This window comes from Hyla sarda, chromosome 12, assembly GCF_029499605.1.
Source record: "Hyla sarda isolate aHylSar1 chromosome 12, aHylSar1.hap1, whole genome shotgun sequence".
In the NCBI taxonomy this organism is placed as follows: Eukaryota; Metazoa; Chordata; class Amphibia; order Anura; family Hylidae; genus Hyla; species Hyla sarda.
Window position 1 is genome coordinate 37,914,534 of NC_079200.1, and position 16,503 is coordinate 37,931,036.

The 16,503-nt window shown below is 43.1% G+C and overlaps 1 protein-coding gene across 2 annotated transcripts in view; it reads right to left on the reverse strand.

The window, feature by feature from the left end:
- The window catches only part of ITGA3 (integrin subunit alpha 3), a 102,593-nt gene that overhangs the window by 28,655 nt on the left and 57,435 nt on the right, over positions 1-16,503 (reverse strand). For both annotated transcript variants that reach the window (XM_056547894.1, XM_056547895.1), the window contains exons 6-11: positions 5,369-5,573; positions 5,024-5,217; positions 4,856-4,944; positions 4,516-4,646; positions 2,725-2,808; positions 869-936 (exon numbers count right to left, since the gene is read on the reverse strand). In XM_056547894.1, the coding sequence (XP_056403869.1) occupies positions 869-936; positions 2,725-2,808; positions 4,516-4,646; positions 4,856-4,944; positions 5,024-5,217; positions 5,369-5,573 (771 nt within the window). The remainder of the gene's footprint in view (positions 1-868; positions 937-2,724; positions 2,809-4,515; positions 4,647-4,855; positions 4,945-5,023; positions 5,218-5,368; positions 5,574-16,503) is intronic.

Sequence of the window (16,503 nt, forward strand, 5' to 3'; positions counted from 1 at the left end):
GGAAAATAAAGACTCCTTATCATCCATATTGAGTTTATTAGGAATTATTCACATTAGTCCATGCTCTTTCTATGCTTAGAAGTCCAGTGGGTGGTCCTACTTGGTGACTGACAGCTTTCTCTGTATGTAATTACTTTTATAAGTTTTATCCTGAGTAGATTTTTTTTTACTTTTTGTACATTAATTATGGGGCAGCCACCTTGGCCGAGCTGCTTTTAACAGTCATTAGAGATATGCTTTACAGCAGGACCCATGGATATAGACAACACTAGACTGATGCATTGGAAAGGTGTCTAAGCATGCTCAGTGCGCTTTTTCAAGATCATTCTACAAGGGGGGGAGATGCTGATCTCTGCTGTGAATGGTAGTGGATCTGGTGTTATCTCTCTACTGGTGTCACTTTTCATGATACTGCTCAGAGAAGAAAGATATTACTGGGAATTGATCTCAGATCAGGAAGTCTCAGCTTGGATTTCAGGATTATTTTAAAATGTAAATAGTAGAATGGAAAATTAGAAAAAAACATCACCAAACAGTCTTTAAAAATATGGGTAACATAAAAACCTGATTTATACAATAGGTCAATTTCTGATGGCATATTCCCTTTAAAGAGAAGGCTGCCAATCACTGAGTAGGCACGCCCACAAGACGTCTAGGCATAGAAACAGCAAGGATTGAAATGAAGCAGATCTAAGCTAAACTGACTACATATCAATCTGCTCAGACCCTCATATTGTAAACAATTCTGACTTCAGATCAGAACCCTATGCAACATGACAGGTTCCCTTTAAGTAAAGACCTTCCACTACTAGTCTGGTGACCACATCTTTATACGCATTAACAGTATAAAACACAGTAATATACTCACTGATGTTCTGTTTGTTACTTGCGTCACCTGTACTCAGCATGTATGAGAAGCAGAGACGAATATCCATACTGTAAAACAGGGGGGCACATACAGAAGAAAGAGGTCAGTACTATAGAGCGTTTTAGTTTCTTATATATCTGGCCATTGTGTATACTTCCATTAGTCCCTTAGTTATCCCTTAGCTAAGTCATGAAGAAAGTGTATTGTGAGACAGTATAAAATATACCTAGGGGAAATGTAGTGAGCTATAAAAGAGAATATAGTATGTAATCCCTAAGGCTGTTCATAAATATGGGGTCAGGAGTCCAAAATAGTCTTTTTATAGGAGGTCAACTAAAGGGGTTATCCAGGATTAAAAAACAGAGCAAATTATTTCCAAAAACAACACCATACCTGTCCTCAGGTTGTGGGTGGTATTACAGCTCAGTTCCATTAAAGTAAATGGTATAAAAACAAAAGGGAGCGATCCATAGCGTAAAACCACCCGGGTGGATATGGCAAGACACATTATTGGGATAATGCAACGCGGTGAGACGCGTTGCATTATCCCAATAAAATCCCCTTCTTCTTACCTGACGTGTCCGTCCTTGGTCAGCGTCGTGGAGACCCGCCACTCTTTGGAAGTCTATCCCCAGTTATTAAAGTAAATGGAGCCAAGATGTAATACCACACACAACCATGCGTGGTGCTGTTTTTGGAAGAAATAAGTTCTGATTTTCCAATACTGGATAACCCCTTTAAAGGAAAACTGTCAGCAAAGTTACCTGCCCAAATCAGTGGTACTGGCTGGTAGTGCGGGTGATGCAGATTAAAACGCTGCCTACCATGCCCAGATCCATTGTGGCATTCCTCCGTTATGTTGCAAATTACGATTATGCAAATGACCAGTCAGTGGCACAGGCGGAGTTACGATGGTGGCCTTGGGCACTGTCACGTCTCAGCGCTTGGCCCGCTCATTCATATTCATACAATCCCCTCTGCTTCCCCTCGCTGTATTTACTCCTACTGTGCATGTGCTGATGAGGGCCGCGACCATCTTGGATCATCCCCACATGTGCAGTAGAGTAAATACAGAGCAGGGAAGGGGAGGGGATTATATGAATATGAATGAGCGGGCCAAGCGCTGAGACATCACAGTACCCAAGGCCACCATCGTAACTGAGCCCGTGCCACTGACTGGTCATTTGCATAATCGCAATTAGCAACATAACGGAGGAATACCACAATGGATCCGGGCATCGTAGGCAGCATTTTAATCAGTGTCACCCGCCAGTACCACTGGTTAGTGCGGGTGACTTTGCTGAAAGTTTTCCTTACCTGAACCCTATAAAACTGCCTGCCCAGTCTAGTAGACATTAAAGTCCCCATGTTTGTGTCCCTATGCCAGCAGTCTTAAAGACTGGCTGTACGTGTGTCGAAATCCCTACTGGAGGCCCATGTGTGGGCAAAATGCAATGTGTCAATCAAAGGACAGGGCGACTGTGACGTAGGAGCAGAGAAGCATTGGGGCTGAGGGTCACAGCAGAACAACGGCCATGCCTCTCTGACACTGTGAGACACAGAAGAAACCTTAGCTGAACACTACAGTGGCCCAAATCTCTTTCTTCTCTGTTTGCTGTAAAAAATCAGTGCAGGTAAAACTGATCAGTCTGGAGTCAAGGCTGTCTAGACCGGGCACAACTGTGGCAATCTCTCAAATGTAAGAAGTGTTAGGCCTGTACAGGTTACCAGCTTGTCAATGTAAACAATATGTTTGCATTCACTGACAGCAAACAGAGATAGAGAGAAACCAAAATGCTCAGTTTAAAAAGAAAGTTGTGCAAGTTTTCATTATACAAATGAAGGGGGACTCTTACCAGGAAACAGAGGTACATTTATTAGGGTCCACCAGTGTTGGCGTTACAGAGAAGTCCTTTGAGATATTGATTACAGGTCGAGATCTACAAAAAAAATAAAACGATCAAAAATACAGTAAAGATATAATTTCACATAAAGTTCACATATAGATCACCACTCTGTGTACATTACTCCCACAAAGCATCCTAAATCAAAAACATGGCCCAAAACGAGTGGACGCTAGACTAGGCATACAGGATTGGTGTCAATATGTATGTGGTTTCCTGCCCTGGATTTTGTATGATGGCCCTAGTCTATTGTATCATAGCCCTAGTCTATTGTATCATAGCTCTAGTCTATTGTATCATAGCCCTAATCTAGTGTATCATAGCCCTAATCTATTGTATCATAGCCCTAATCTATTGTATCATAGCCCTAATCTATTGTATCATAGCCCTAATCTATTGTATCATAGCCCTAATCTATTGTATCATAGCCCTAGTCTATTATATCATAGCCCTAGTCTATTGTATCATAGCCCTAATCTATTATATCATAGCCCTAGTCTATTGTATCATAGCCCTAATCTATTGTATCATAGCCCTAATCTATTGTATCATAGCCCTAGTCTATTGTATCATAGCCCTAGTCTATTGTATCATAGCCCTAGTCTAGTGTATCATAGCCCTAATCTATTGTATCATAGCCCTAGTCTATTATATCATAGCTCTAGTCTATTGTATCATAGCCCTAGTCTATTATATCATAGCTCTAGTCTATTGTATCATAGCCCTAATCTAGTGTATCATAGCCCTAGTCTACAGTATCATAGCCCTAGTCTATTGTATCATAGCCCTAGTCTATTGTATCATAGCTCTAGTCTATTGTATCATAGCCCTAGTCTATTGTATCATAGCCCTAGTCTATTGTATCATAGCCCTAGTCTATTGTATCATAGCCCTAATCTATTGTGTTATAGCCATAGTCTACAGTATCATAGCCCTAGTCTATTGTATCATAGCCCTAATCTATTGTATCATAGCTCTAGTCTATTGTATCATAGCCCTAGTCTATTGTATCATAGCCCTAGTCTATTGTATCATAGCCCTAGTCTATTGTATCATAGCCCTAATCTATTGTGTTATAGCCATAGTCTACAGTATCATAGCCCTAGTCTATTGTATCATAGCCCTAATCTATTGTATCATAGCCCTAGTCTATTGTATCATAGCCCTAATCTATTGTATCATAGCCCTAATCTATTGTGTTATAGCCCTAGTCTACAGTATCATAGCCCTAGTCTATTGTATCATAGCCCTAATCTATTGTATCATAGCTCTAGTCTATTGTATCATAGCCCTAATCTATTGTATCATAGCCCTAGTCTATTGTATCATAGCCCTAATCTATTGTATCATAGCCCTAATCTATTGTATCATAGCCCTAATCTATTGTATCATAGCTCTAATCTATTGTATCATAGCCCTAATCTATTGTATCATAGCCCTAGTCTATTGTATCATAGCCCTAGTCTATTGTATCATAGCCCTAGTCTATTGTATCATAGCCCTAGTCTATTGTATCATAGCCCTAGTCTACAGTATCATAGCCCTAGTCTATTGTATCATAGCTCTAGTCTATTGTATCATAGCCCTAGTCTATTGTATCATAGCCCTAGTCTATTGTATAATAGCCCTAGTCTATTGTGTCATAGCCCTAGTCTACTGTATCATTGCCTTAATAGATAATAAACCCAAGCTTTAGTAACATATCTCCTACATGGTCAAAGCCCCAAGAGACAGAGGTCGTACCTGAGCAGAGCGATCTGATCAGACAGACTGCCCACCAGTAGATCCGGGTAGGAATTTCCATCAACATCCATCCTCCCATTCACAGAATATCCAAACATTTGTATCCCACGAACCTGAGATCCATCTATTATCTACAAAGACACAAAAGACACATTCATTTTCTTAACCAATTTTTTGTATGTTAATGGAGTTTACTGATACTTGTAACTGGCTTCAGACTACACAGGGTTTATTTGTAGTCTGTTACTATGGAGACACATACGTGTGCATAGGATAGGTACTATAACCACAAAACAATAGGGTATTTTTAAAGTTAGAAGTACCTTCTTGGTAGGCTTACCTGGCTGGGTTTGGACTGAAGACCATTAGACTTGCTGAGGTAGATGTACAATTTGCCCATTTCTTCAAAAGGGGCCCCCACAGCCAGATCTGGACAGAGAAGTATGTGCATTACACGACATTCAATGAGACCGCTAAAAATTTCATTTTCACTGCAGATGCTACTCACCAGTGAATCCATCCTGGTTAATATCACCAATGTTCGCCAGAGCAAAACCAAAACCAGAGTATGCGGGACCGTATAAAACTAAAGACGGCTTATCGGTAAAACTCCCAACTTCATTGGTATAAATGTAAACCGCTCCGCCAACTTCCTTCCTCTGGTCAAAATAATAGGGGGCACCAACTGCTATGTCCTTCCACCTGGAGGTTAATGAAGGTAAGGAGGTCTGAATTTAGACAATACAAATTACATCATACCTATTACATAGACTTTACAGAGCTGCCATGTCTACATGGTCTACATGTCTGCTGGTCATGGTTCCCATTATACAAACTCCCCTCTACTACTTACCCATCATTGTTAAAATCAGCCAGGGCAATGATGTTGCCAAAGTAGGAGCCCACCTGGTCCCCACTCAGCACCTGTTTCAACTTCAAGGCTTTCTCCTCCATTTCCATCAGGTATACAGCACCCTTATGGTTATAGCGGGGAGCCCCAGAGACAACAGTCATCTTATTTTTCAGTAGTACATCATTACCAACCTGTACAGAGTATCCTGCGGAAAAGGAGAACAATATTATAGTATCTGGTTTTATGGAAGTCCTGTGGACATCAAAGAATAGGAGATCCTGCTGGCGCACAGGACTTCCATAAAACCACTTACAAGACCGCCCGGAGTATCTCTCAGGAGGGGACAAGATCCAGGCTGCTCCCCGGCTATCTACCCATAGTATTGGGATTCCTCTGCTTGAATAGGTGTTGTGCTCTCAGTACAACACCATAAGGTGAGCGCAATTGTTCTACCTTCCTGACTCTCCACATTTACTTGGAGTAACGGCATTGTTTTGCGCGATTGTCTGTTTTCTTTTTCTCCATTTCAAAGTATCTCAGGAGACAGAGGATGAAAGGGTGATTTAGAGATGTTCCTCAATTTCTGATACCTTGATCTTCATTTCAGCCAATAAAGCCCCATTTACATTACAATTCCTGCACATGTCACAGGTATTAGTTGGCAACCCGCCAAAAAGGTGTGATTATGCATAAAATAGCGTGTTCCCAGTGGGCCCATTGACTAAAACTAACATGTGCACAAAACATGGTGTGAAAGGCCCATAATACATAGCAGGGGGTCCCTTGTACCTCCATATGCATCAGGGCCAGGTTGATGTATCTGGATCTACCTCAATATATATATATATATATATATATATACTAGCTGAGTACCCGGCGTTGCCCGGTTTTTCCTTCCTAATCCTTGTTGGGGAGGAAAATCAACAAAGGAGGAAGCTTTTGACTTCATATCCCATCCTCATATATCATAATGTTGAATTAGAGTGCGTGCTGTGTGGGGTAAGGTGCAATGGGATGAAAAGTTAATGAAAATGTTAACCTACCTGATTTGTAAGGAGCCCGTGGTGAATGAATGCTCAAGAGGATTGTTGGTGAAATAAATGCAAACTGGGAAAACGGGAAAAAAATCATATATTGAATATAAAACTGGCTATATGTCTCAAGGGTTCCTGATAAATTATAAAGCACTACTAGATTGCAAGTAAAATACCTGACGGGTATAAGCATAAAACAATAGACCGGTAAGTGGATACACACTGTAAGAAAAGTAGCTATTTGTTCAGTGGGCCATTTCCAGGGTACTCCAGCGCTGCAAGTAATGTTAAAGTTCAGAGTGTTATGTTTTAGTGTTAAGAGCTGGGTAAATTTATACAAGTCCCTGCTATTAGAGGGTACCTTGTTGTCCCTTGATGATGGTGATCTATTCCGGTGGTGAAGTGCTCATGCCGCTGTACAGAACACTGGTGAGACCTCACTTGGAGTATTGTGCGCAGTACTTGAGGCCGTATCTCCAGAAGGATATATATACTCTAGAGAGAGAGTTCAGAGAAGATACTAAACTAGTACATGGATTGCAGGATAATACTTACCAGGAAAGGTTAAAGGACCTTAACATGTATAGAAGAAAGAAGAGACAGAGGGGATATGATGGAGACTTTTATATACATAAAGGGAATCAACACGGTAAAGGAGAGGAGCATATTTAGAAGAAGAAAAACTACCACAAGAGGACATCGTTTTATATTAGAGGGGCAAAGGTTTCTGCAGTAATATCAGGAAGTATTACTTTACTGAGAGAGTAGTGGATACATGGAATAGCCTTCCTGCAGAAGTGGTCGCTGCAAATACAGTGAAGGAGTTTAAGCATGCATGGAATAAGCATAAGGCTATCCTTCATATAAGACAGGGCCAGGGACTATTCATAGTATTCAGATTATTGGGCAGACTAGATGGGCCAAATAGTTCTTATCTGCCGACACATTCTATGTTTCTATGGTGTTTCCGAGATGGTTGTATGGTCTTCTGGGTATGGAAGGGCAGCGGGAGAGCGCTCCGGCCGGTAGCGCCTCGACCAAGCTGCGTCCATCGACGCGTTTCGGAAATGCTATGGATTTCAGACTAAGGAAATCCGTAGCATTTCCGAAACGCGTCGATGATCAGCTTTCTGGACCAGGGAACAACCATAGTGACGTCACTATTCATCGCCCACTACATCGAGCGACTTACAGAGTGGACGCAGCTTGGTCGAGGCGCTACCGGACGAAGTGCTCTCCCGCTGCCCTTCCATACCCAGAAGACCATACAACCATCTCGGAAACACCACCGGAATAGATCACCATCATCAAGGGACAACAAGGTACCCTCTAATAGCAGGGACTTGTATAAATTTACCCAGCTCTTAACACTAAAACATAACAGACCGAACTTTAACATTACTTGCAGCGCTGGAGTACCCTGGAAATGGCCCACTGAACAAATAGCCGAACAGCTACTTTTCTTACAGTGTGTATCCACTTACCGGTCTATTGTTTTATGCTTATACCCGTCAGGTATTTTACTTGCAATCTAGTAGTGCTTTATAATTTATCAAGAACCCTTGAGACATATAGCCAGTTTTATATTCAATATATGATTTTTCCCCTTTTCCCAATTTGCATTTATTTCACCAACAATCCTCTTGAGCATTCATTCACCACAGGCTCCTTACCAATCAGGTAGGTTAACATTTTCACTATCCGGTATTCATTAACTTTTCATCCCATTGCACCTTACCCCACACAGTGCGCACTCTAATTTAAGCATTTATTCATTTTTTGGTACAGCATACGGGGAAAACGTACTAGAGTGCAGCAGCAGAGTGGACTTATTCCACACCCTCCAGCGCTTGTAAATAAATTTTGTTTACTGTCCTCATACATTGTTGTCATATGCCAACCCCATATCCCGTCCTCATATCTCAACCTCCTATCCCGTCCTCATTTCTCAACCTCATATCCTGACCTCCTATCCCGTCCTCATATCTCAACCTCATATCCCGTCCTCATTTCCTGACCTCCTATCCCGTCCTCCTATCTCTACCTCATATCCTGTCCTCATATCCAGACCTCCTATCCCGACCTCCTATCCCGACCTCATATCCCAACCTCATATCCCAACCTCATATCCCGACCTCATATCCCGACCTCCTATCCCATCCTCCTATCTCAACCTCATATCCTGTCCTCATATACCATCCTGATATCTGGACCTCCTATCCCGACCTCATATCTTGACCTCATATCCCATCCTCATATCCCCTCCTCATATCCCATCCTCACATCCCGTCTTTATATCCCGACCTCATATACCGTTCTTATATCCCGTCGTTATATCCCGACCTCATATCCCGTCCTTATGTCCCATCCTTATATCCTGTCCTCAAGTGGGACTGATTTGTTATGAAGATATTGTAAGCTGAAAAAAGAAGGAGATTTGGCTTTGTGGGACTGGGTGTGATTTGCAAGCCAGACTGATGCACAAAAAAAGGTAGATAATAAAAGGGATGGGGCTTAAAATGTGGGTGTGTCTTTGTGAGATGGGGTGTGGCTTGCAAGCCAGACTGACACATTCAACAGGAGATTCAGAGCGGAGCTTGTGAAGTAAGGTACTGGAAGTACCATATACTTGCATGGGACTTGAAACAAAAACCCATCTTTTATATAAGGGTATAGGCAATGGTTAATTTAACTATCATATCTTTTTATTTGACATATAAGTAATATGTGTACCAGGTTTTTAATGAAATATCTCCAGCCGTACGGAAGTTATGTGGGAACATACATTTCCCATTGATTTGCATGGAACTTTAAACAAAAACTCTGACCCTCACAAATGGGGGTAGTTAAGGGTTAAATTAACTATCCTATATTTTAAGTGGACATATAAATAACATGTGACCAAGTATTATCGAAATGTCTCCAGCTGTTTGGAAGTTATGCAGTAACATATATTTCCCATAGACTTGTATGGGACTTTAAACAAAAACCCCGACCCTGGCAAATGGGGGTGAGTAAGGGTTAAACCATCTATCTTATGTTTGTTGTTGACATATAGGTAACATGTGTGCCAAGTTTCATCTTTAGCCATTTGGACGTGATGCTGGAACGTACACACACATTGGGAGAGATTTACCAAAACCTGTCCAGAGAAAAGTTGCTGAGTTGCCCATAGCAACCAATCCGATCACTGCTTTCATTTTTGAAAAGGATTCTGAAAAATGAAAGAAGCGATCTGATTGGTTGCTATGGGCAACTCAGCAACTTTTTCTTTGCAAAAGTTTTATAAATCTCCCCCATTGAGTTTTATATATATCTATAGATATAATCACTCTGTCAGGTAGTTTCGAGTTTCGGTAGTGAGCAGGATTTTTCCTACCAAGAGAGGTCCTGAAGAGAAGAGCTTAAAGGAAATCTGTCATCAGAATCACCCGCACTAAACCTGTTACACAGGCTTGTAGTGCGGGTGATCCTGATTAAAACGCTTCTTACCTGGTTAAAAATGGTTCAGCGGTTCTTCAGATATCTTTATTTTTAGTTTTCTGTTATTCCCTGGCTTGGGACTCAGTGGGAGGAGTTATCATCTGGGACTCTGCTACACGTCATTCTAGCTGGGCGGAGCAGCCGCCCGTCTCATGAATATTCATGAACTTATCCTCCTGGTCTAATTCTTCTTTCTCGGTCTGGTGGGGAGGGCCGCGAGGATAAGTTCATGAATATTCATGAGCCGGGCGGCAGCTCCGCCCAGCTAGAATGACGTGTGGCCGAGTCCCAGATGATAACTCCTCCCACTGAGTCCCAAGCCGGGGAATAACAGAAAACTAAAAATATAGATATCTTAAGAAGCGCTGAACCATTTTTAACCAGGTAAGGAGCGTTTTAATCAGGATCACCCGCACTACAAGCCTGTGTAACAGGTTTAGTGCGGGTGATTCTCATGACAGATTTCCTTTAACCCCTTCATGACCCAGCCCATTTTCACCTTCATGACCTGGGCATTTTTTGAAAATCTGACCACTGTCACTTTAAACATTAATAACTTTGGAATGCTTTTACTTATCATTCTGATTCCGAGATTGTTTTTTCGTGACATATTCTACTTTATGTTATCGGTAAAATTTCACTGATATTTGTATCCTTTCTCTGTAAAAAATCTAAAAATTTCATGAAAATTTTGAAAATTTTGCATTTTTCTAACTTTGAAAGTCTCTGCTTGAAAGGAAAATGGATATTCCAAATAAATTACATATTGATTCACATATACAATATGTCTACTTTGTGTTTGCATTAAAAAATTGACAAGTTTTTACTTTTGGAAGACACCAGAGGGCTTCAAAGTTCCGCAGCAATTTTCCAATTTTTCACAAAATTTTGAAACTCGCTTTTTTTCAGGGACCAGTTCAGGTTTGAAGTGGATTTGAAGGGTCTTCATATTAGAAATACCCCATAAATGACCCCATTATAAAAACTGCACCCCCGAAAGTATTCAAAATGACATTCAGTCAGCGTTTTAACCCTTTATGGGTTTCACAGGAATGGCAGCAAAGTGAAGGAGAAAATTCTAAATCTTCATTTTTTACACTCGCATTTTCTTGTAGACCCAATTTTTTAATTTTTACAAGGGGTAAAAGGAGAGAAATCACCCTAAAATTTGTAACCCAATTTCTCTCGAGTAAGGAAATACCTCATATGCGTATGTAAAGTGTTCGGCGGGTGCACTACAGGGCTCAGAAGGGAAGGAGCGACAATGGGATTTTGGAGAGTGAGTTTTTCTGAAAGGGTTTTTGGGGGGCATGTCCCATTTAGGAAGCCCCTATGGTGCCAGAACAGTGGACCCCCCCCACATGTGACCCCATTTTGGAAACTATACCCCTCATGGAATTTAATAAGGGGTGCAGTGAGCATTTACACCCCACTGGCGTTTGACAGATATTTGAAACAGTGGACTGTGCAAATCAAAAATTTAATTTTTCATTTTCACAGACCACTGTTCCAAAAATCTGTCATACACCAGTGGGGTGTAAATGCTCACTGCACCCCTTATTACATTCCGTGAGGGGTGTAGTTTCCAAAATGGGGTCACATGTGGATATTTATTGTTTTGCGTTTGTCAGAACTGCTGTAACAATCAGCCACCCCTGTGCAAATCGCCTCAAATGTACATGGTGCACTCTCCCTTCTGGGCCTTGTTGTGCGCCCCCAGAGCACTTTGCGCCCACATATGGGGTATCTCCGTACTCAGGAGAAATTGCGTTACAAATTTAGAGGGTCTTTTTTCCCTTTTACCTCTTGTGAAAATGAAAAGTATAGGGCAACACCAGCATGTCAGTGTAAAAAATTTATTTTTTTACACTAACATGCTGGTGTAGACCCCAACTTCACCTTTTCATAAGGGGTTAAAGAAGAAAAAGCCCCCCAAAATTTGTAAGGCAATTTCTCCCGAGTACGGCGATACCCCATATGTGTCCCAAAACTGTTGCTCTGAAATACGACAGGGCTCCAAAGTGAGAGAGCGCCATGCGCATTTGAGGGCTGAATTAGGGATTTGCATAGGGGTGGACATAGGGGTATTCTACGCCAGTGATTCCCAAACAGGGTGCCTCCAGCTGTTGCAAAACTCCCAGCATGCCTGGACAGTCAATGGCTGTCCGGCAATACTGGGAGTTATTATTTTGCAACAGCTGGAGGCTCCGTTTTGGAAACAGTAGCGTACCAGACGTTTTTCATTTTTTGGGGGGAGGGGGGCTGTGTAGGGGTATATGTAGTGTTTTTTACTTTTTATTTTAGGTTAGTGTTAGTGTAGTGTAGTGTTTTTAGGGTACAGTCGCATGGGCAGAGGTTCACAGCAAGTTTGCCGCTGGAAGTTTGAGCTGCAGCGCAAAATTTGCGCCATCTCAAACTTGCAGCACTCACTGTAAACCTCCGCCCATGTGAGTGTACCCTGTACATTCACATTGGGGGGAGGGGGCAAACATCCAGCTGTTGCAAACGAGCATGCCCTTGAGCTGTCCGTGCATGCTGGGAGTTGTAGTTTTGCAACAGCTGGAGGAACACTGGTTTGGAAACACTAAGTTAAGTAATAAACTTTCAAGTGTTTTGCAACCAAACTTAGTGTTTCCAAACCAGTGTGCCTCCAGCTGTTGCAAAACTACAACTCCCAGCATGCATGGTCTGTCAGTGCATGCTGGGAGTTATAGTTTAGCAACAATTGCAACAGCTGGAGGCACTGAGGTAGGAAACGGACAATGTTTCCCAACTAGTGTGCCTCCAGTTGTTGCAAAACTACAACTCCCAGCATGCCCAGACTGCCAAGGCATGCTGGAAGTTGTAGTTCGGCAATATCTGAAGGATCAGATGTTGCCGAACTACAACTTCCAGCATGCTTGGGCAGTCTGGGCATGCTGGGAGTTGTAGTTTTGCAACATCTGGAGGTCCACAGTTTGGAGACCACTGTATAATGGTCTCCAATCTGTGCTCTTCCAGATGTTAGAGAACTACAACTCCCAGCATGCCTGGACAGACTGAGCATGCTGAGATTTGTAGTTTTGCAACATCTGGAAGAGCACAGATTGGAGACCATTATACAGTGGTCTCCAAACTGTGGACCTCCAGATGTTGCAAAACTACAACTCCCAGCATGCCCAGAAAGCCAAAGGCTGTCTGGGCATGCTGGGAGTTGCAGTTTTGAAACTCTCAGAGGCAGCAGTGAGATCGCTTTACGGCGATCTCACTGCTGCCAATGAAGATGCTGCACTGCTGCCGGAAACTCACCTCCGGGACGCAGCGCAGCCGGGACCGCACGGAGGACGCCGGGACCGCTCGGGACACCGCTCGGACGGGTAAGTGACGCCGGGGGACGGGTCAGGGACACTTAGCAGAGCGGTGTGTGTCCCGATCCCCGTGATCGGGACTCACACACCGCGCTGCTAAGTGTTTTCATAGCGAAACGCTGCTATCAGCTAGTCAGATTTGACCAGCTGATAGCAGCGATCGCTGGGGGGGGGTGGGGGACGAAACCCCCCGTGGTCGCACGGTAAGATGGCTGGCTATCAGTGATAGCCACCATCTTTCCGGGCGCTGCGGGGTGCCGCGAGTAGCGGCAGTAATGTCCATGACGTACCTGTATGTCATGGGTCGGGAACGCCTTGCCACCCATGACGTACAGGTATGTCATAGGTCGGGAAGGGGTTAAACCTGAACTACAGTAAAACAAGAAAAGATTATGGAGGAAGTGTGGGGGTTGGGGAATAATGTTATTGTTGGAGTCCAAAGGATAGGTGAGAAAAACATGGATATGAGAGGACTGGTCCTTCGGAGCAAGAGGCGTTCTTTATAGAAGCTCTCCATTTTGATCAGAAAATCATCTTCATACAAATTCTGAATTCCCTAATACTGTGAATGACAATACGTGTTATAAACTGGAGAACCCCTTTATAGGGAGATTCCCAACTTGTACGTTTATAGTATATCCACAGGATGAGGAATATGAGGGGAGAGATCGTCCTCTCTATTCAGCGGCTCACTGGGACTTTATGGCAATAGCCATGTTGCTTCTGCTATCATAGGGTAGGAGTCCTCTCTTCTCCACACAGATGCAGGTCATGGAAGTGGTGACACATCTACATAACAATTATGGCCACTAAGCTACTTTTTGTATGTTACTTCAGCCATTGGTTCATTCTTGAGTTTTCATAAATCCTATCAATGTAATGGGGTCTGTCGTGTCGTGGTTCCTTCTATTTACAGAAGAGGATATGGCGACTGTCTACGTTCGGGTTTTGAGGATCATGTGACGGCCATAGCACAATGTGTCTTGCACTGTAATAACACGGTGAATTAAAGCATATTTTCTTATCTCCTCATCCTGTCTGTCTGGAAGTTCATGGTTCCCTTCGTTAGTGCTTCTAAATCTGACCTCAAACTATATGGGGTCAGCAATAATACGGCACTTTATTATACTTGGTTTAATGTTTTCCATGTTTATTCTTCTTTTATATCCGTTTTAGTGACATTGTGGTTACCATAATGCTACAACATGGAGCTATCACTGTGACCGCATCTTAAACTTTCTTGTAATTGAGTCAAAATAGGAAGATAACTCATGGGATCATAGGAGATGCAGCCCAGAGGGTCATATTGTCTGCCATAGGAAAAATCACTGTGCAAAGCATCTACCGTATATACTCGAGTATAAACCAACCCGAATATAAGCCGAGGCCCCTAATTTCACCCCAAAAACCCAGGAAAAGTTATTGACTCGACTATAAGCCTAGGGTGAGAAATACATCATCTCCCCATGTAATCATCCAGACCCCCGTCATCATCCAGACCCCCATCATTAACACCTCCGTCATCATCACCCTGTCATCATGTAGTTGTAGTTTTGAAACATCTGGAGGTCCGCAGATTGAAGACCACTGCGGCCTTCGTCATCTACCAGACCTCCCTTTAGTTTTCTACTCACCTCCCCTCGGTGGGAAGGAAGGGTGAGCTGGTCCGGGCCATCTATGCTGCAGGGACCATCTGGTGGGAGGGTTAGTCGTTCTGGGCTGTCCATCTTCACCGGGAGGCCCTCTTCTCCGCTCCGGGCCGGCCCTGGACTAGTGACATTGCCTTGACGATGACGCACAGGGACGTCCGTACACAGCAGATGTCCGTGATGTCCCTGCGCTTGAACATCCCTGTGCGTCGTCATCAAGGCAACGTCACTAGTCCGGGCCGGGCCCGGAGCGGAGAAGAGGGCCTCCCGGTGAAGATGGACAGCCCGGAACGACTAACCCTCCCCACCAGACGGTCCCTGCAGCATAGATGGCCCGAACCAGCTCACCCTTCCTTCCCACCGAGGGGAGGTGAGTAGAAAACTAAAGGGGGGTCTGGATGATGACAAAGGCCGCAGTGGTCTTCAACCTGCGGATCTCCAGATGTTTCAAAACTACAACTCCCAGCATGCCCGGACAGCCAATGGCTGTCCGGGCATGCTGGGAGTTGTAGTTTTGCAACATCTGGAGGTCCACAGGTTGAAGACCAATGAGAAAAGATTGATAGGCGGAGAGTTCACTCGAGTATAAGCCAAGGGGGACATTTTCAGCACGAAAAATCGTGCTGAAAAACTCGGCTTATACTCGGGTATATACGGTACTTATACTTCAGCGGACTTCTTTAACCTCTTCCTGCTTTTCATTTTTTCCATAAAATTTTTATACATATTATTTTCAACAGAGGCGTATAAGAGATTATTTCTTGCAGGTCAGATTGACCTTTTTAATTGTGCCCTCCATTTAACCATTGCTTGATCCCTTGTAGAGTACTCTGCAATACCAATATATAGCAGTTAACAGTCAATTTAGCGATCTTTTTTTACACCTGCTGAGTTGGAACCCAGTGAAGCAAGATCAACTTATGGGGGTAAAAGAGCTGTAGTGTAGAGTGAATATCTTGACTATGCTGTAGTTAAAGGTGAAACTTTGGACAATGCTGTAGTATAGGGTAAAAATCTTGACTATGCTGACTTATAGGGTGACATTTTGTATTAGGTTATAACAGGTTCTCCTGACCAGGGTGCCTCCAGCTGTAGCAAAACTACCACTCCAAGCATACCTGGACAGCTGACAGCTGTCTGGGCATGCTGGGAGTGGTAGTTTTGCATCAGCTGGAGGCACCCTAGTTGGTAAACACTTGGCTATAGTACAGGATGAAACTTTGGACTATGCTGTAGTGTACAGTAGGATGAAGGTGAAACCTTGGGCTATGCTGTAGGGCAAAACACACCTATAAAAGAGAGAGTGAAAAAACAAACAGTTCCGTACAAATCAAATGACTCACGTTGACAAGTGGAGCGCGGAGGCTCCATATATAACATGTCCTGACTGAATCTCTGGCATTCCATACAGCTTAGTGTTATTCTTCCCCCGAAATTATATAAACTTAAACCACAAGTGCAGGTGAGATAACCGGATATAGGGTGCAGTGAGTGATTATGTATATGTAAAGACTGTATTGAATATGTACTGATAAAGAGACATCTAAATACTGTATGCCCTACTAGATTATATGGGCATCATTAAGAGATGTTTCCGACTTGGGACCCCCCCCCCCACTATG